This window comes from Eurosta solidaginis, chromosome 4, assembly GCF_040869045.1.
Source record: "Eurosta solidaginis isolate ZX-2024a chromosome 4, ASM4086904v1, whole genome shotgun sequence".
Lineage (NCBI taxonomy): Eukaryota > Metazoa > Arthropoda > Insecta > Diptera > Tephritidae > Eurosta > Eurosta solidaginis.
Genome location: NC_090322.1, coordinates 186701382 through 186723017, shown reverse-complemented (window position 1 = coordinate 186723017; position 21636 = coordinate 186701382). Strand labels below are relative to the sequence as shown.

General features: G+C 40.1%; 1 protein-coding gene across 27 annotated transcripts in view; it reads left to right on the top strand.

The window, feature by feature from the left end:
- Positions 1–21636, top strand: part of dlg1 (discs large 1) — a 424309-nt gene that overhangs the window by 346863 nt on the left and 55810 nt on the right. For 21 of the 27 annotated variants that reach the window (XR_010953064.1, XM_067784235.1, XM_067784232.1 and 18 more), the window contains 2 exons: positions 15480–15693; positions 16930–17361. Coding sequence is in view for 26 of the 27 variants with exons in the window: in XM_067784235.1 (XP_067640336.1) it covers positions 15480–15693; positions 16930–17361 (646 nt within the window). In the remaining variant the exon portion in view is untranslated. The remainder of the gene's footprint in view (positions 1–15479; positions 15694–16929; positions 17362–21636) is intronic. The other 6 variants (XM_067784219.1, XM_067784229.1, XM_067784227.1 and 3 more) reach the window with 1 other exon arrangement.

Below are 21636 nucleotides of genomic sequence, written 5' to 3'. Positions count from 1 at the left end.
TAAAATACTCATTAACACCTTTCATTTGATACCCATATCGTACACAAAAATTCTAGAACCTTTATGGCGATATCTCGAAAGGGCATCCACCTATAGAACTAAGGCCCACACCCTTTTAAAATACTCATTAGCACCTTTCATTTGATACCCATATCGTACAAACACCCCTGGTCCACCTTTATGGCGATATCTCGAAAAGGCGAACAGCTATAAAACGAAGGCCCACTCCCTTTTAAAAATACTCATTAACACCTTTCATTTGATACCCATATCGTACAAACAAAGTCTAGAGTCACCCCTGGTCCACCTTTATTGCGATACCTCGAAAATGCGTCCACCTATAGAACTAAGGCCCACTCCCTCTTAAATACTCATTAACTCCTTTCGTTTGATACCCATATTGCGCAAACGAATTCTAGAGTCACCCCTGGCCCACCTTTATGGCGATATCTCGAAACGGCGTCCACCTATAGAACTAAGGCCCACTCCCTTTTAAAATACTCATTAACACCTTTCGTTTGATGCCCATATTGTGCAAACAAATTCTAGCGTCACCCCTGGTCCACCTTTATGGCGATATCTCGAAACGGCGTCCACCTATGGAACTAAGGATTACTCCCTTTTAAAATGCTCATTAACACCTTTCATTTGATACCCATATCGTACAAACGCATTCTAGAGTCACCCCTGGTCCATCTTTACGGCGATATCTCGAAAAGGCGTCCATCTATAGAACTTAGGTCCACGCCCTTTTAAAATACTCATTAATACCTTTCATATGATACCCATATCGTACAAACGCATTCTAGAGTCAACCCTGATCCACCTTTATGGCTATATCCCTAAACGGCGTCCACCTATAGAACTATGGCCCACTCCGTCATAAAATACTCTTTAATGCCTTTCATTTGATACACATGTCATACAAACACATTCCAGGGTTTCCCTCGGTTCATTTTCCTACATGGTTATTTTCCCTTATGTTGTCACCATAGCTCTCAACTGAGTATGTAGTGTTCGGTTACACCCGAACTTAAACTTCCTTACTTGTTAAATATAATTTAGTTTTTGTTATAGATCGTGACAAATTTTCTTATGGGAAATTAGTTAAAATAAATTTGCGAAAGCGAATATTGTAAGAATTGTCCAAAAAGGGGTGTCTACTTATTTATGTGAGTGACTGTACATATGTACATACATATTTTGTATTTATTTGAGTATTTATCCTGGCACTACAATTTTTACAAAATTATTTTATAGTACCAGTCAGGAATTTAAAAGTGAATTACAATAATAATAACAACAATGTAAATAATTAAATTAATTATGTGAAAATAACTTATTACAAAAACTTAAAAGTAAAGTATAATACAAAGTAGAAAAGACAATAGATTTAAATTAAATAAAACCTGATCCAACAAAAAGTTATAGGGTAGGTTATCTTTTATAATTATGTTATTATTCGCTATCATCACTTTCATTCGATGAGTCACTTGTGGAATAGTCATGAGCATCAGCAACACTACTATGAAAGCTTGAAACAACTGGGGTATTTATTGACTCCTCAACATTATCGGGGGACAGTAAATTTAAGACTTCTGAAGTCAGACTTTTAAATTTTTTCTTAGGTATCTCCCTAAAACTGTTAACTAAAGGATCCGATGTTATAAGCAACATATTCATAAGATCTCTATTCGTGGCTTCACGCGACTGCTTTTGTGTGTTATCATCCCTGAATCGTCTCAAATCTTTGTTACGGGCTTCCTGTGCTTCCTCAGAAAGTTGACCAACAGGTAAAATTGCTGATTTTATAATATCAGTACTATGCACTAAGATTTTATGAACTGTAACAGGCATATTAATCCATGGATAGAGATCTATGTATAGTTTTTTAGTCTCGACCGCAAATTTTTCAAATCTTTGGATATTTATATTGTACCCAGATGCTTATGCGCTAAGGAGAGTGTCGAATCTTTTGATGAGCGTGACATCCAATCCCGTAATCTCAGCACTAACCTCAGAATTTTCGAAAAACCTACGAGCAGTGTTGCCGTCATTGGTATTGCCGAAACCTGGTTTTGGTTTATCTACTCTCAATCCAAGTTGTACAGTATTTCTATTACATTCAGGTATTGGCGTATATGCTATCAAATGGGGTTGTTTTGTGTAGCGTTTCTGTGTGGTTATACCTGCATTAGGATTGCTTTGTTTGTACCTGTTTTTATGCCTTGGTGACTGGTGGGGTAGGTTGTGGCAGGTTGAAGTCAGTGATCTTCGCCTTTTTGCTTTTGGTGTGCCCTTGTTGACCTTGCGCGTTTATTTTTGTGTATTTTATGGCTACGTGTTTGATCCCTGTACCTGGGAATTGGTTTAGCCGTTTGTAGATCAGCTTTAAAGGTTCAAATATCTCGTCGGAGCTGGTACGTACATACATCCTATTTTATATGTAGAGATAACTAAATCTACAAAAAAAACAAATTAAAAATAGATGTGCAAAGAATTCGCAATGGTTTTTTCTTTGGACTATTAGAGAATACTTGCGACTATAACATATGTAAAATTTAGCCCGGATGTCGGCGGATGTATGTAACTTTTTTTTTCCTATAGTTAAAAATATATAGAAAAAATACCTTTTCTTCTTAATAACGGAATGTTAAATATATTGAAAATACTCTAATTGCCAAAGAATTACTATTAAAAAATTTTACTTACCTTCGAGCTTAGAATCCATCAAAAAAATTATATAAAAGTGTTCACTTAAAAGAAATATGAAGCTTAATATTCAACAAGAATTTTGCAAATTAATCAATGCATTTTACGGCCACTCCTGCCTTCTTACTTCAATTACTCAATATATATGAAAACAAATATCAAAAAAAAGCAAAAATCCCGTTATTTTGTTTGTTTTCTTTCATTTCTCATTACACTTTTCTTGGAATAAGAACTTTGTTTTTGTCCAGCTAGCTTGTTCTACACGAAACACTGTGCGGCGGTCGGACGGAGCTGTCCACCTCACTTGGACGAATAAAATAAGCTATACCTTTGCAAAAAATAGCTTTATATCAATGGTATTTCATTTCTCAAGTGGCTTTATAACAACAAATAGGAAAAACTTCAAATTTAAAAAAAATGGGCGTGGCACCGCCCCTTTTATGACTAAGCAATTTTCTATGTTTCGGGAGTCACAACTCGAAGAAGAATTAGTTCAGAATAGAACCATATGTATATATGTATAATTGCGCAGCCTTGTAACACTATTAAGCACACAAAACAAACAACAACAAAATTTCAAGTGTACAGCTGGGTATGTAATGTTCGGTTTCACTCGAACTTAGACTTCCTTACTTGTTTTTATTGTATTTCGGTATTTCATTTAATTTTCGCTATTTCTACCATAAACTTGAATTCAGTGTTTTTATTGTAATAATTTTTTTATTTAGTGATTTGTTTACTTTTTTGTGCAATACTAGTTTGTTGTACGTTGAGGCGTCCAGTGCGACTTGAACGGACACAGCTGTTGAAACAGCACAAGCTCTCTGCTTAGCTTGGGATCTGCTTGTTGGCTAGCTGGCTTGGCTTAAGCTTGCTGTCGTTGACTTTTCGCTAGTTTTAAGCGCTGTTATTTTTATTGCAATTCTTGCTCGTACTCGCGCTGCCCATTGTGTTTATTGAAGGTGGTGCAAGGCGCCGTTTTCAACTCCAAGTTTAACGTGTTTTTTGTTATACCCAATAGTGCTAGTGTTTTCAGAAGACCTAAATTTATTGCGATACTTCGAAATAAAATTTTCCAAATTTGAAGTAAATTTGGATATAAACACTCTTACTTATTGAATTTTAGTCATTGATCAAAATCTGTCTAAACCTTCGTCCATTTTGTCAATATTTTTTCAGTCGCGAAGCACAGCGCTCAGGCATATCTTGGCTATACCAGCTGAAAACATGAAATGAAGCCAAGTCTCTTCAACTCTTTTTGTTCAACTTAGTGAGGCCGTCACCGTTTCGCTACTAGCAAAGTCAGATGGCGACCGGAGTACACAGTGAGCCGAAACTCTTTTACCCGTTTCTATTACTTTGAAAAGCGCTTTTTAAAGCGCAGTATAACTTGCTCCACTTATGTCTACGTAAAGCTCGTATAGCTAATCATAAAAAATTTGTTTCAGAAGTATGACGATTATAAATCTAACGGAGATCTTCTCGAACGCTCCAAGTGCCATTCCATTTTTATTTGACACCGTCCTTGATTTCATCGGGGGTTCTTCATAATTTTGGAATTGGAGTGCTGTTACAAGGTTACGGATTGGGGCTCATCATCTCTCTTGCTATTCAGCTATATATTTGTGAGGGAGAAGGGTTTCGTCCATAACTTAAGCACGCTTTGTACGTCGGTTGCCAAATGACCATTATCATTCGACCAGAAATCTGGTGTCGTATCGCCACTTACGATAAAGATGAGGGTATAAAACAATTTAGAAAAATGATAAGATACTATAGATCTAGTGAGTACGCGCTGTCTCTAGTTCACATATTCCATTAATCCGATTTACCATTACGGATCTATTTTGGCATTCTATCATGCATTGTATGACACAATACGGCCCCTGCATCGGAATTGAGACCTTTAGCCATATTCGGATTCTCTGATACAATTTTCGGACATTATTTGTTTCACCTAGGTAAGGTTAGGTTGCACTGACCTGTCAATAAAGACCTCACATTGACTGAATAGTGCTACCTGAATTTGTACGACCAAATTAGAAAACCCCCAATGATATGCCAGGATTTATGTTATAAATTAACTCCGTCTCTTGAATAATATTAGAAGTTTTCTTCTTAATTATTGCCTCGAGATCAGGCAACTCTGCTGCCCCAAGTAGATGGAGCCTTGTTCTTGAAAGCACAAGACACGATCTCAGAAGTTGCTCAACCCCTTCTTCCTGCATGCCGCACTTCCTACAACTGCTGTTACTGACGTGGCTTAATTTATAAGCATGTGACGCCAGAAGGCCGTGTCCAGTTATTATGCCCATCATGAGCCTGAAGTCTTCTCTCTTTAGAGTTTGTGCAACTTTGTGAGTCTAATATGGTAGAAACTGCAAATGGTCTAAGAAATTTTGCGGTCTTGCGTTTCTTATAAATAGGCGTCTCTTCGCAGTTGCTGTCACGACAACGTTTCCATACACCGCGCATGGCTGCGGCTGTACGACTGTATCCTGCAGGTAGCATCTATTTTCCGAGTTGGCGCGACGATCCTCACTGTATCAGTAGTTTTTCGTTGCCCGTTGAAATTTTCGTGTGAAAGCAAAGTGAAGTAATCATCAGCTGGGTATTCTCCGCGGGGACAAGCTTCCTTTGGTTGATAGTTTCTCATGGAAGGAATCTTTCTCCTCATCTATTGATGCGTATACGCAAATAAAAGTTATATTGAACAAGTAAGGAAGGTTAAGTTCGGGTGTAACCGAACATTACATACTCAGTTGAGAACTATGGTGACAACATAAGGGAAAATAACCATGTAGGCAAATGAACCGAGGGTAATCCTGGAATGTGTTTGTATGACATGTGTATCAAATGAAAGGTATTAAAGAGTATTTTATGAGGGAGTGGGCCATAGTTCTATACGTGGACGCCATTTAGGGATATCGCCATAAAGGTGGATCAGGGTTGACTCTAGAATTTGTTTGTACGATATGGGTATCAAATCAAAGGTGTTAATGAGCATTTTAGAAGGGAGTGATCCTTAGTTCCATAGGTGGACGCCGTTTCGAGATATCGCCATAAAGGTGGACCAGGAGTGACCCTAGAATTTGTTTGTACGATATGGGTATCAAATGAAAGGGGTTAATGAACATTTTAAAAGGGAGCAGGCCTTAGTTCTATAGGTGGACGCCTTTTCGAGATATCGCCAGAAAGGTGGACCAGGGCTGACTCTAGAATGCGTTTGTACAATATGGGTATCAAACGAAAAGTGTTAATGATTATTTCAAAAGGGCGTGGGGTTTAGTTCTATAGGTGGACGCCTTTTCGAGATATCGCCATTAAGGTGGACCAGGGGTGACTCTAGAATGTGTTTGTACGATATGGGTATCAAATTAAAGGTATTAATGAGGGTTTTAAAAGGGAGTGGTGGTAGTTGTATAGGTGGTCGCCTTTTCGAGATATCGGCATAAAGGTGGACCAGGGGTGACTCTAGAATGCGTTTGTACAATATGGGTATCAAACGAAAGGTGTTAATGAGTATTTTAAAAGGGCGTGGGTCTTAGTTCTATAGGTGGACGCCTTTTCGAGATATCGGCATAAAGGTGGACCAGGGGTGACTCTAGAATGCGTTTGTACAATATGGGTATCAAACGAAAGGTGTTAATGAGTATTTTAAAAGGGCGTGGGTCTTAGTTCTATAGGTGGACGCCTTTTCGAGATATCGCCATAAAGGTGGACCAGGGGTGACTCTAGAATGTGTTTGTACGATATGGGTATCAAATTAAAGGTATTATTGAGGGTTTTAAAAGGGAGTGGTGGTAGTTGTATAGGTGGTCGCCTTTTCGAGATATCGGCATAAAGGTGGACCAGGGGTGACTCTAGAATGTGTTTGTACGATATGGGTATCAAATTAAAGGTATTATTGAGGGTTTTAAAAGGGAGTGGTGGTAGTTGTATAGGTGGTCGCCTTTTCGAGATATCGGCATAAAGGTGGACCAGGGGTGACTCTAGAATGCGTTTGTACGATATGGGTATCAAACGAAAGGTGTTAATGAGTATTTCAAAAGGGCGTGGGGTTTAGTTCTATAGGTGGACGCCTTTTCGATATATCGCCATTAAGGTGGACCAGGGGTGACTCTAGAATGTGTTTGTACGATATGGGTATCAAATTAAAGGTATTAATGAGGGTTTTAAAAGGGAGTGGTGGTAGTTGTATAGGTGGTCGCCTTTTCGAGATATCGGCATAAAGGTGGACCAGGGGTGACTCTAGAATGCGTTTGTACAATATGGGTATCAAACGAAAGGTGCTAATGAGTATTTTAAAAGGGCGTGAGTCTTAGTTCTATAGGTGGACGCCTTTTCGAGATATCGGCATAAAGGTGGACCAGGGGTGACTCTAGAATGCGTTTACAATATGGGTATCAAACTAAATGTGTTAATGAGTATTTTAAAAGGGCATGGGTCTTAGTTCTATAGGTGGACGCCTTTTCGAGATATCGCCATTAAGGTGGACCAGGGGTGACTCTAGAATGTGTTTGTACGATATGAGTATCAAACGAAAAGTGTTAATGAGTATTTTAAAAGGGTATGGGTCTTAGTTCTATAGGTGACGCCTTTTCGAGATATCGCCATTAAGGTGGACCAGGGGTGACTCTAGAATGTGTTTGTACGATATGGGTATCAAATTAAAGGTATTATTGAGGGTTTTAAAAGGGAGTGGTGGTAGTTGTATAGGTGGTCGCCTTTTCGAGATATCGGCATAAAGGTGGACCAGGGGTGACTCTAGAATGTGTTTGTACGATATGGGTATCAAATTAAAGGTATTATTGAGGGTTTTAAAAGGGAGTGGTGGTAGTTGTATAAGTGGTCGCCTTTTCGAGATATCGGCATAAAGGTGGACCAGGGGTGACTCTAGAATGCGTTTGTACGATATGGGTATCAAACGAAAGGTGTTAATGAGTATTTCAAAAGGGCGTGGGGTTTAGTTCTATAGGTGGACGCCTTTTCGATATATCGCCATTAAGGTGGACCAGGGGTGACTCTAGAATGTGTTTGTACGATATGAGTATCAAACGAAAAGTGTTAATGAGTATTTCAAAAGGGCGTGGGGTTTAGTTCTATAGGTGGACGCCTTTTCGAGATATCGCCATTAAGGTAGACCAGGGGTGACTCTAGAATGTGTTTGTACGATATGGGTATCAAATTAAAGGTATTAATGAGGGTTTTAAAAGGGAGTGGTGGTAGTTGTATAGGTGGTCGCCTTTTCGAGATATCGGCATAAAGGTGGACCAGGGGTGACTCTAGAATGCGTTTGTACGATATGGGTATCAAACGAAAGGTGTTAATGAGTATTTCAAAAGGGCGTGGGGTTTAGTTCTATAGGTGGACGCCTTTTCGATATATCGCCATTAAGGTGGACCAGGGGTGACTCTAGAATGTGTTTGTACGATATGAGTATCAAACGAAAAGTGTTAATGAGTGTTTTAAAAGGGCGTGGGCCTTAGTTCTATAGGTGGACGCCTTTTCGATATATCGCCATAAAGGTGGACCAGGGGTGACTCTAGAATGTGTTTGTACGATATGGGTATCAAATTAAAGGTGTTAATGAGGCGTTTAAAAGGGAGTGGTGGTAGTTGTATATGTGAAGGCGTTTTCCAGATATCGACCAAAATGTGGACCAGGGTGACCCAGAACATCATCTGTTGGATACCGCTAATTTATTTATATACGTAATACCACAAACAGTATTCCTGCCACGATTTCAAGGGTTTTTTATTTCGCCCTGCAGAACTTTTTCATTTCATTCTACTTAATATGGTAGGTGGCACACCCATTTTACAAAGTTTTTTCTAAAGTTATATTTTGCGTCAATAAACCAATCCAAATACCATGTTTCATCCCTTTTTTCGTATTTGGTATTAAATTATGGCATTTTTTTCGTTTTTGGTAATTTTCGATATCGAAAAAGTGGGCGTGGTGATAGTCGGATTTCGGCCATTTTTTATACCAATACAAAGTGAGTTCAGATAAGTACGTGAACTGAGTTTAGTAAAGATATATCGATTTTTGCTCATGTTATCGTGTTAACGGCCGAGCGGAAGGACAGACGGTCGACTGTGTATAAAAACTGGGCGTGGCTTCAACCGATTTCGCCCTTTTTCGCAGAAATAAGTTATTGTCTCAGAATCTAAGCCCCTACAAAATTTCACAAGGATTGGTAAATTTTTGTTCGACTTATGGCATTAAAAATATCCTAGACAAATTAAATTGAAAAGGGCGGAGCCACGCCCATTTTGAAATTTTCTTTTATTTTTGCATTTTGTTGCACCATATCATTACTGGAGTTGAATGTTGACATAATTTACTTATATACTGTAAAGATATTAAATTTTTTGTTAAAATTTGACTTAAAAAAACATTTTTTTTAAAAGTGGGCTCCGATTTTGTTATTTTTATTAAGCATACATATAGTATTAGGAGTAACGTTCCTGGCAAATTTCATCATGATATCTTCAACGACTGCCAAATTACAGCTTGCAAAAGTTTTAAATTACCTTCTTTTAAAAGTGGGCGGTGCCACGCCCATTGTCCAAAAGTTTACTAATTTTCTATTCTGCGTCATCATTTCAATTCACCTACCAAGTTTCATCGCTTTATCCGTCTTTGGTAATGAATTATCGCACTTTTTCGGTTTTTTGAAATTTTCGATATTGAAAAAGTGGGCGTGGTTATAGTTCGATATTGTTCATTTTAAATAGCGATCTGAGATGAATGCTCAGGAACCTACATACCAAATTTCATCAAATAAAAAAATAAATAAATGTAAGGCGCGATAACCTCCGAAGAGATCTAAGGCCAATTTGCGTCGTGCTCCTCTTGATTTTTTCCCTACAAATTGGCCGGACGAAGCCTACATATTTTATGCCGACTCCGAACGGCATCTGCAAGGCAGATGAGTTTTCACTGAGAGCTTTTCATGGCAGAAATACAATCGGAGCGCTTGCCAGACACTGCCGAGGGGCGACCCCGCTTAGAAAAATTTTCTTCTAATTGAAAAATCTTATTTCTAAAATTTTGATGTTGCTTTGCCCGTGAGTTGAACCCAGGGTATACGGTGTGATAGGCGGAGCACGCTACCATCACACCACGGTGGCCGCCAAATTTCATCAAGATACCTCAAAATTTACTCAAGTTATCGTGTTAACGGACAGACGGACGGACCTGGCTCTGCTCAACTGAGTATAAAAACTTCGCCTTGGTGTGGATCACAAAACAAACAACGCTATGCGCTTCCCTTCTTTTGGCGACTCTGGTATATGTCACAAGGCCTATTTATTCTTTTGACTTCCCCTTTTAATCGCGTTCTCTGTAAGGCGCCAATGTTAGCATTTTCCTTCGCGAGGACATCAACCAGTCGAGCATTGGTTATATCCTTTCAATGCGTCCAGACATTCCAGACACCGCCCTTACAACATTTTCTATGGTCGTCGTCTGAAAAAAGTTCTCACCCGAGGCTTCTTTCAGCTCGATCTCATTGTGAATAAACTCTACCAACCTCGGCAAAGACTTAATCCGGAGTGTTCCCCTCCCTCTCCAATGCTCCTCGTCTACCGTGACCCGGATTGATTACAGCGTCTTTCACTTAGATTGCTAACGTTGCCCAAACAGCAAGAAAGAGGACGTAAAATTCTAGATAGAGCATTGCCGAGCTACTGACTGACACTACAGGGTTATATGCGCAACCTCAAAGCCAAAGTACCTGTATTCGGTACCGATCTGGGCCTTAGGTATTTCAACTCAATTTCTTCTCACCTTCTCAAGTTTAATTTTGATTTGCGGTGAATTGTCAGATATGCTTGGGAAGTTGAACTGTATTTAAAAAAAAAATACCTCAAGGAGAAAGTTGTTCTTAGGCAAGCACAGAGGTCTTAATGCGAGATGTGCTTCGTACCGGAAGGGCAGTTCGTATAAAGGCTCGTGATTCATTCTTTGCAAAAATTTCTTAACACTCTCCTAAAGTTATCTACTTGCATTTGAAATATGATCAAAATCCGACGTCGTGTGAGTGGAAAATAGCCCTATCTCGAATGCTTATTCGAAAACGGGGTATCTCAGGAAACATTTAAACAACAGCCTAACTAATTGTTTGCTGATGTTAAGAGTTTGCGACAACTAGGACGATCGCCCTCGTCTACTTCTAGCGTTTACTGGAGTTAGCTATAACTCACTTCATGGTATATAATTATATATTCGAACCAAACTTAAACTTGCTTACCTGCTTTTTAAAGAAACTTGGTTTTGTTTATACAAAAGCGCGCTGCTGTCATCGTCGCCTTTTGTCGTTGCTATCGTTTTTCTCGTAGTCTTCACTGTCGTTGTATTGCCTGTCTGCCTTTGTGATTATCGCTTTGGTAGAGGAATTCCGAAAATAATTGCACATTTTGTTGCGTACACATGGCCAAAGCGGGTGGTCGGACGGTAATTCGGTCTCGCCGTCAGTGAGTCAGCCACACAGCTGTGCCTATGGATTTCCGTTGTCGTGTTACATTAAATAAATTGTCAATCGTAAAAATCGAATCGAATTTGTGTCTAATTAAATTAATTCACATCACCTAGTCAAGTTATCCGTAGCCAACCACTTAAGCCAGTATTAAATTACAACGTGTAACGTGTGGGTGGGTAGATACGCGCGCGCCCCAACCAGCAAAATGAGTTGCTTCCAGCTGCATTTGCTCAATATGGATGAGCGGATATCGCGGCTACGTCAGGCGCATAAACTCGAAAAATCTAATTCGCTGCCATCAAATACTAAGTTAGAGTTGCTAGAGCCATCATCTGCCAAGTCAAAGTCTAAGAAGAAAGTGACAGCACATTTGGAATGCGGCACGAATACCAGTAAAGTGCACGACGACGTTGAATTTGATGTTGCGGACGTGAGGCGAATACAAAACGACGCTGCTGAGACAACTGATTCCGCTGTCGGCGCTGCAGTCGTTTCTATAGCTGAACTTGATGTGAAGTGCGTATGTTGTTGTTGTAATTTTTGAATATAGCCTTCAGCTGTGATCATTTTATAATCATTATTTTTTGTTATTATATTCATAAACCTGTGCGATTAACTCTTATTTGTAAGCGCAAGTACAAACGATCGCGTCATATCGTGGTCCACGACTTAAAGATTTGCTGTCGTGAAGCTGCGATAGGTGACGGACTCTCTACTTACTTTCGTGAGCAATATTTGATCAAACGGATTAGCCGATCAGTGCAAGTAAATTTATCATTCAATTATACCGCCGCCGCGGATATTATGGGACCCATCCCGGACACCCTGGACACATTCAATCTAGGCTGGGTCTTCATTGACCTAACCTCCCTGAAAAATGGAAATACGTTATTCACTGGACCACATTGCGTAAACGTACAAGGGACATTGTAAGCGATGTTTGGTGGGAGATACAAATTTCAGAGAGGCGCTATTTTACAATAATGTGAAGTGGGACTGGAAGGCTTGAGATCGGGGATCTTGAGTTGCTTGTTGATAGATAGGTTAGGTTGAGTTTCCTGGTAGGAGAAGCTTACTTGGACTAGAAGGTCCGTTGTGCTGTCACATAAAATAACGGTAACGTAAGCCATAATTACTTAGAGAATCGTTTCGTACCGGCAGTGGAATTTTGAATATGACTGATCTCGGCCCTGGACAGTCCTGTTTGGTAATGTGTTTTCCAGACATTCCGCATGGACTGACATTGGACAGTGACCCAAAAGAACCCAAATCACTAAAGATAAATTACACACCAGCTATTCTTGTTGCGCAATAACAATAACAAGTCTGGAACACCAAGGGATAACACCCCCAAAGCCTTCGGGGAGCAACCTTACCGCTACAACAACAACAACCAAGGGAACTCAAGTCATCCTCCACCTGTCCCTCCCAATTCAGTGAAGGTCCTCTACTTCCAAATACGGGTCCCGATAGGAATACTTTCCGAGCCGCAGCGCCTTTTCTTATTCTCATAACGTAACCTAGCCATCGAAGCCCTGAGAGTTTTATTCATTGTAGTAGGCTAATGTAGGTATATACTAGCTCATACAGCTCAACATTTAACGGCCTTTGATACATACTGTTGTCATCACGAACAGGACTATATAATTCTTGAGACTCGGGGAACCCAATAATTTCGACAGCCTACTCGCAGCGTCCGCTTCAATCGAACCGATTGAGGTGACAGTTGCCGGAATACAGAAGATCCTTAAAAATAAATACTTTGGGCGATCTACCTCCGCAGAGATTTAGGCCGAGCTTCTCTTCCAATTTACGTCGTGCTCTTATTTAATATTTTTATGCCGACTCCGAAAGCCAGCGCACCGCAGATGAATTTCACTAAGAAGCTTTTCATGGCAGAAATACACTCGGGAGTGCTTTGCTAAACCACTGCTGAGCGGCCGCCACGCTTAGAAAAACTTTTTTCTATTTGAAAATACTTTTTCTAAATTTGTGATGTTTGTTTGCTGAGACTTGAATCCAGGACCTTCGGTGTGGTTGGCGGTGCACGCTACCACCACACTACGGCCACAGAAGATCGTAATGGCACCCCTATTCAACTTAGAGCCTTAATTTGCATTTGGCTGTCAGATACAATGCTCAAGAATTTTATCAGTAAATTCTGCACACTATACGGTTTCAAGATTAAGAGGTCCTGCAGGAAAATTGTTAGGGGAATGGTAATCAATGTATAGTATGCAGAGAACTCTTGATACGAGACACATGTATGGCGATGATTCCTAACTAACGGAAGCGAAATGGTCTTTACGATCCGGAAATAAGAATATCTTACGAGTTGAATGGTCGATGAGTTGACAAATAAGAAAGCAGAGCTCGAAGCATGCACTTTAGACGTCCCAATACATTAGGGGGACTTAAAAAGAAAGGATGTGTTGCAATTGATGAACCATGAAGCAAGAAAAATGTGAATTTAAATAGAAGACTTCAAGACAATGGCGAATCTATCAATCTAAGCAGCAGTTAGGTCCTAGAAAACTTCTAGTATTTGCAAAGAAGATATAGCTATTTTATAAAATAAATCCTTTATCGTCGAACGAGCTTGTAGCAACACCATGTACAAATTCTGTCTATGTACCGTCTTTACCGACCAGCCAGTTCAGCCTACGACGTTGAGCAACACCGGCAGTTTAGTCAGAATACGCGCCTTTGGAAACCCAAAGATTTTTTAGATATCGCCATTCGCTATAGCGCGATTTCTTTACTTTGACTGAGAGAGATAATTCTAGGACAATTACTAAACTCTTCAGGCATCACTTCATGTAATGTAAATGAATAAAAGCGCTACGCTCAAAGTAGTATTTCCATCAACTCCTACCATTGGTAGCACAAGAAAGAGGGTAAAGACTCCCATTGCGTGAAGTGTAGATGGCCTCGGTATCAGCAAAAAGAAACGAATCGTACAATATACAAATGTACATACGTAGTAATAAATCAACGGCCACGCTCGTTTGGGGGTTTCTTTGCGGTGCAGTGAAATAACTCCCAAATGCAATAACTCCCAACAAAAAAATGAAATAACTCCCAATTCCCATTCATTATGAAATAGCTCCCAATTCATTGGGACTTATTTCATAATTTTTGCTGGTAATTATTTCATAATGAAATAACTCCCAAATGAAATAATCCCCAATAAAATTGCTTTAGGAGTTATTTCATAATTTTTTGAGATTGGAAGTTATTTCATATTTATTGGGACTTACTTCATTGTTTGTAATTCAAGCATTCGGAGTTATTTCATTTTCTTAAAAATACAATTTTATCAAACTTTGACGTTCTTCTAACAGTTTCTATGGGTCGGCTATACACTAAGGGACCAATTGGTTTTATTCTTAAACCAAAGCAACACATCTACAGTTAAGCCAATCATTCCGACTTCCTGACGCATGCAGTGTATTCCACGCCGAGGTCTATGCCATAAACAGAGCGGCAAAGCCGCTCCCAGATAGTGCGGTCTCCAACACCGACGTAACAATCTTTGTTGGCAGCCAAGCCGCCTTAAGGGCATTAGAGTGCAACATGATAAAATAGGGTACTACGGGTGTCATCACAGGTCATTGTGCTATCGCACCAATGCTCCGACGGTGGCGAATACCAACAAGCTCCCTCCGCAGAAGCTGTCAAGATGAGGAGGACGACGAGTCGATCTACCACTTTCTCTGCCGATGTCCGGCGCTTCAAAGAAGAAGGCTCAGATTTCTGGGCTCACGCTTCTTCGACAACCTGGCAGAGGTTGGGAAGGTGGACGTCTCGCTTCTTCCTGGGTTCATCAGGGAAAGCAAGTGGTTCCTTGACGACCACTAGGAGGTAATTGGGCTAAACGAATTTGCCGCCACCCTGTACTTACTGAGGACACTCACAATGGCCAAAAATGTCTCCGACTGGAACTGTGGGTAACACTCACGCACGCCCTCTTAACCTAACCTAACCTACCGTCTTTCTTGTGCTACCAATTGTTGGTTTGTTTGCTACAGATCAGTTTGCTCTAACTAAACTCCAAAAAAGAGGGGATAAGCCGACTTAGGACTATACAATTTCGTGCTAAGACGTGCGGTATAGGGAGTTGCTGTTGCTCCCATTTCAGTAACAGTTTCAAATTCATCAACTATTTTATAAAAGGGCTAATTTTATTATTTTCCCCTATTGATATTAATAATATTCCTATTGTTTAAGTGAAATCCTGTTATATTTATCTTATCCCTGTCTTCTCTTTGCTTTGCAGAGAACCGCGCACAATCACCATACAAAAAGGTCCACAAGGTTTGGGCTTTAATATCGTTGGCGGTGAGGATGGTCAAGGCATTTATGTTTCATTCATACTTGCTGGCGGTCCCGCTGATGCGGGTGGCGAGTTAAAGCGTGGTGATCAGCTTGTGAGTGTAAATAATATCAGCCTTAAGAATGCTACACATGAAGAAGCTGCTCAAGCGTTAAAGGTAAGTGTGGTTTTCATATTTTACCTTTAGGACGAAATAAGATCTTTCCTGGTGATGTTTCTTCGGACTGTGTAGCACAGTCTTCCTCCGAAGTCAGCGAATCTGAGAATTCTAAAATGTGTTTTCCTACTATGTCTTTAAAGACTTAACAGAGGTTCTGGGCCTGTAAACAGAAAATCAAATTATCGCGTTTCCATTTTTTTAAGAGTACCCGATAATAAGTATCAACCCAACGTCGTTCGAAGTATTTAATTTGTGCACGGCCAACCTTCGGGTTCATCTAATCTTGCTTATTGAAAAACCACCTAGCTCGTGTGGTAACTCCCTCACTACAAATTCCATCTTAACTATGAATTCCCTCCTGTCTGCCACGCGCGATTAAAATGTAGCAGTTTGGTATAAGAGATCCGCAAAATAGTTGTCCGGGATTTTGCTATACCCCGGGACCCAGTTGAATCTTATGCTAAACATTTTCGAGACAATCGCAAACTAGGTGAGGCATTACTGGAATACTCTCTATCATAACATTGTTGGTTCGCGTAGCTGTTGAAATATCTAACCGTACTAGCACTGGACAATACCCGACCCACCTCGGTCAGAAAGCTTGAACTTGAAGTATATATTTATAACTAACTTTCCCTTCTAACGTGGGACCATCTGTGAAGCAGTTAAACAGTATAGTACCGAAAACGAGCTCTTCTCGCGTCCCTTGCTCGAGAGTATACATGTTTGTGATGGCCGGACGTCTCTATTGAAATAACACTCCGTTTATGCTTTTTTTCTTCCGAATACTCTTAATGGGTACCTCCTTCAAAATCTATTAATAGATACATATAGAGCGTAATCTCACTTCGTCGAGGGAGGAATTTACTTGCCAGTTGTTCAGCACATATTGGCGAGAGTTATTTTCCCTGGCTATCGTCCAAATAGATGAAGTTTTTTATTCTTCTTATTCTTTTAGCGATAAAGTACTAACCCGACAATCTCTGGAACGACTTAAAATGACTACATTAACCTTCAAGGTCATCATTCGGCCTTGTCTGGAATACTTGTAGTAATTTCTCATCCAAGTATGAAGTCTTAAGAAAATAACAACGAGGCTCCATTAAAATTACTAGGCAGGCCTCGTCGTTTCTATCTCATTAGACATAGTTGATCTTGTTTTGTCATTAAAATTAATTTTGTGAATATTTTTTTAAATGATTAACTGCAATTTTTCCACTTGTATTTCCATAGAGTTCCGGTGGCGTTGTCACATTAGTCGCACAATATCGTCCCGAAGACTACAATCGCTTTGAGGCGCGCATACAAGAGCTTAAACATCAGGCTGCGCTAGCGGCTGGCGCAGGCGGAACTGGTACACTATTACGCACCTCACAAAAACGTTCACTCTATGTGCGTGCACTCTTCGATTATGACCCCAATCGTGACGATGGACTACCATCACGTGGTCTACCTTTCCGACATGGCGATATATTGCACGTGACCAATGCATCAGATGATGAATGGTGGCAAGCACGTCGCGTGTTGGGCGATAGTGAAGACGAACAAATTGGTATTGTGCCATCGAAACGACGTTGGGAACGAAAGATGCGTGCACGCGATCGTAGTGTGAAGTTTCAAGGTCATGCTGCAGCCAATAACAATCTGGATAAGGTCAGTAATGAGGTAAAGTAACGCTTGCTTGATGGAACGATTTTTGAGTAGTCGTAGTTAGCGGTAGTATATTAGTATATATGTATGTATTCTCATATTTCATAGATGGGCACCTTGCAGTACTGCGTTAACATAATGTTTTACCATTTTTTTGGCGGCCGCTGTGGTGTGGTGGTAGCCTACCACACCGAAGGTCCTGGGTTCAAGTTCCGGACTAAGCAATTTAAAAAATTTAAAAACAAACTTTTTCAATTGGATAAACGTTTTCTAAACGGGGTCGCCTCTCGGCAGTGATTTGGCAAACACACCCGAGCGTATTTCTGCTATGAAAGGTTGCTCAGTGATACCTCGTCTGCCTTGCAGATGCCGTTCGGAGTCGGCGTAAAACATGTAGGTCCTGTCCCGCCAATTTGTAGAAAAAAAAAAAAAAAAAAATCTGAATCTCTTCATAGGTATATTGCGCCTTATATTATTTATTTTTATACTCAGTTGAGCAGAGCTCACAGAGTATATTAAGTTTGATTGGATAACGGTTGGTTGTACATATATAAAGGAATCGAGATAGATATAGACTTCCATATATCAAGATAATCAGGATCCAAAAAAAATTTGATTGAGCCATGTCCGTCCGTCCGTCCGTCCGTCCGTCCGTCCGTCCGTCCGTCCGTCCGTCCGTCCGTCCGTTAACACGATAACTTGAGTAAATTTTGAGGTATCTTGATGAAAATTGGTATGTAGGTTCCTGAGCACTCATCTCAGATCGCTATTTAAAATGAACGATATCGCACTATAACCACGCCCACTTTTTCGATATCGAAAATTTCGAAAAACCGAAAAAATGCGATAATTCATTGCCAAAGGCGGTTAAAGCGATGAAGCTTGGCACATGGGTTGACGTTATGACACAGAATAGAAAATTAGTAAGATTTTGGACAATGGGCGTGGCACCGCCCACTTTTACAAGAAGGTAATTTAAAAGTTTTGCAAGCTGTAATTTGGCAGTCGTTGAAGATATCATGATGAAATTTGGCAGGAACGTTACTACTATTACTATATATGTGCTAAATAAAAATTAGCAAAATTGGATGAAGAACACGCCCACTTTTTAAAAAATAATTTTTTTAAATTCAAATTTTAAAACCAAATTTAATATCTTTACTGTATATAAGTAAATTAAGTCAAAATTCAACTCCAGTAATGATATGATGCAACAAAATACAAAAATAAAAGAAAATTTCAAAATGGGGGTGGCTTCGCCCATTTTCATTTAGTTTGTCTAGAATACTTTTAATGCCATAAGTCGAACAAAAATTTACCAATCCTTTTGAAATTTGGTAGGAGCATAGACTCTATGACGGTAACTGTTCTCTGTGAAAATGGGCAAAATCGGTGGAAGCCACGCCCAGTTTTTATACACAGTCCACCGTCTGTCCTTCCGCTCGGCCGTTAACACAATAATTTGAGCAAAAACCGATATATCTTTACTAAACTTAGCCCACGTACTTATCTGAACTCACTTTATCTTGGTATAAAAAATGGCCGAAATCCGACCATAACCACGCCCACTTTATCGATATCGAAAATTACGAAAAATGAAAAAAATGCCATAATTCTATACCAAATACGAAAAAAGGGATGAAACATGGTAACTGGATTGGTTTATTGACGCAAAATATAACTTTGGAAAAAACTTTGTAAAATGGGTGTGACACCTACCATATTAAGTAGAAGAAAATGAAAAAGTTCTACAAGGCGTCATCAACAGCCCTTGGAATCTTGGCAGGAATACTGTTAGTGGTATTGAATATATAAATAAATTAGCAGTACCCGACAGATGATTTTCTGGATCACCTGGTCCACATTTGGTCGATATCGCGAGAACGCCTTCACATATACATCTAAGGGCCACTCGCTTTTAAAACCCTCATTAATGCCTTTAATTTGATATCCATATCGTACAAACACATTCTAGAGTCACCCCTGGCCCACCCTAATGGCGATATCTCGAAAAGGCGTGCACCTATAGACATAATGCCTACTCCCTCTTAAAATGCTCAGTAACACCTTTCGTTTGATACCCATATCGTAAAAACATTCTAGAGTCACCCCTGGCTCACCCTAATGGCGATATCTCGAAAAGGCGTCCACCTATAGACCTAATGTCCACTCCCTCTTAAAATGCTCAGTAACACCTTTCGTTTGATACCCATATCGTACAAACATTCTAGAGTCACCCCTGGCCTACCCTAATGGCGATATCTCGAAAAGGCGTCCACCTATAGACCTAATGCCCACTCCCTCTTAAAATGCTCAGTAACACCTTTCGTTTGCTACCCATATCGTACAAACATTCTAGAGTCACCCCTGGCCCACCCTAATGGCGATATCTCGAAAAGGCGTCCACCTATAGACCTAATGCCCACTCCCTCTTAAAATGCTCAGTAACACCTTTCGTTTGATACCCATATCGTACAAACATTCTAGAGTAACCCCTGGCCCACCCTAATGGCGATATCTCGAAAAGGCGTCCACCTATAGACCTAATGCCCACTCCCTCTTAAAATGCTCAGTAACACCTTTCGTTTGATACCCATATCGTAAAAACATTCTAGAGTCACCCCTGGCTCACCCTAATGGCGATATCTCGAAAAGGCGTCCACCTATAGACCTAATGTCCACTCCCTCTTAAAATGCTCAGTAACACCTTTCATTTGATACCCATATCGTACAAACATTCTAGAGTCACCCCTGGCCCACCCTAATGGCGATATCTCGAAAAGGCGTCCACCTATAGACCTAATGCCCACTCCCTCTTAAAATGCCCAGTAACACCTTTCGTTTGCTACCCATATCGGACAAACATTCTAGAGTCACCCCTGGCCCACCCTAATGGCGATATCTCGAAAAGGCGTCCACCTATAGACCTAATGCCCACTCCCTCTTAAAATGCTCAGTAACACCTTTCGTTTGATACCCATATCGTACAAACACATTCTAGAGTCACCCCTGGCCCACCCTAATGACGATATCTCGAAAAGGCGTCCACCTATAGACCTAATGCCCACTCCCTCTTAAAATGCTCAGTAACACCTTTCGTTTGATACCCATATCGTACAACCATTCTAGAGTCACCCTTGGTCCACCTTTATGGCGATATCTCGAAAAGGCGTCCACCTATAGAACTAAGGATTACTCCCTTTTAAAATACTCATTACCATCTTTCATTTGATACCCATATCATACAAACACATTCTAGAGTCACCCCTGGCCCACCCTAATGGCGACATTTCGAAAAGGCGTCCACCTATAGACCTAATGCCCACTCCCTCCTAAAATGCTCAGTAACACCTTTCATTTGATTCCCATATCGTACAACTAGAGACACCCCTGGTCCACCTTTATGGCGATATCTCGAAACGGCGTCCACCTAGGGAACTAAGGATCACTCCTTTTCAAAATACTCATTAACAGCTTTCATTTGATACCCATATCGTACAAACATATTCTAGAGTCACCCCTGGTCCACCTTTATGGGGATTTCTCGAAAAGGCGTTCACCTATAGAACTAAAGCCCATTCCCTTTTAAAATACTCATTATCACCTTTCATTTGATACCCATATCGTACAAACACATTCTAGAGTCAGCCCTGGTCCACCTTTATGGCGATATCCCTAAATGGCGTCCATCCATAGAACTATGGCCTACTCTCTCTTAAAATACTCTTTAATACCTTCCATTTGATACGCATGTCATACAACCACATTCCAGGGTTACCCTAGGTTCATTTTCCTACATGGTGATTTTCCTTATTTTGTCTCCATAGCTCTCAACTGAGTATGTAAGGTTCGGTTACACCCGAACTTAGCCTTCCTTACTTGTTTTTACATGTTTTTATATGCGCAAGTAAAATGCACTTTCCACCAAAGCTACGTCTTGCAGAAAAAATTCATTAAAAATTCTTCGTTACTATAATGAAATTTCGTTTGCATTGTCTATACAATTTTTGTGATAGTGGAGAGTAATTATACTGCGTTTTTGTATTCTTCGCCCTTTAAAAAATTGCTATTGATATTAGAGAAAAATTACAAAGTTTACAAACGGCGATGGTTACTAGGACATATGTCTGAATGTCACTTTTTCATCAGCTAGCTTCTCGGTAGCTGAGTATTGTACTCGAAATCTCCAACATTCATACTTTATACTAGTTTAAAAGCAGATGCCTTTATCCACTCAGCCATATGAATTGCCTTTTTGGTGCTATTCCTTTATTCACCATTTAGGTACAT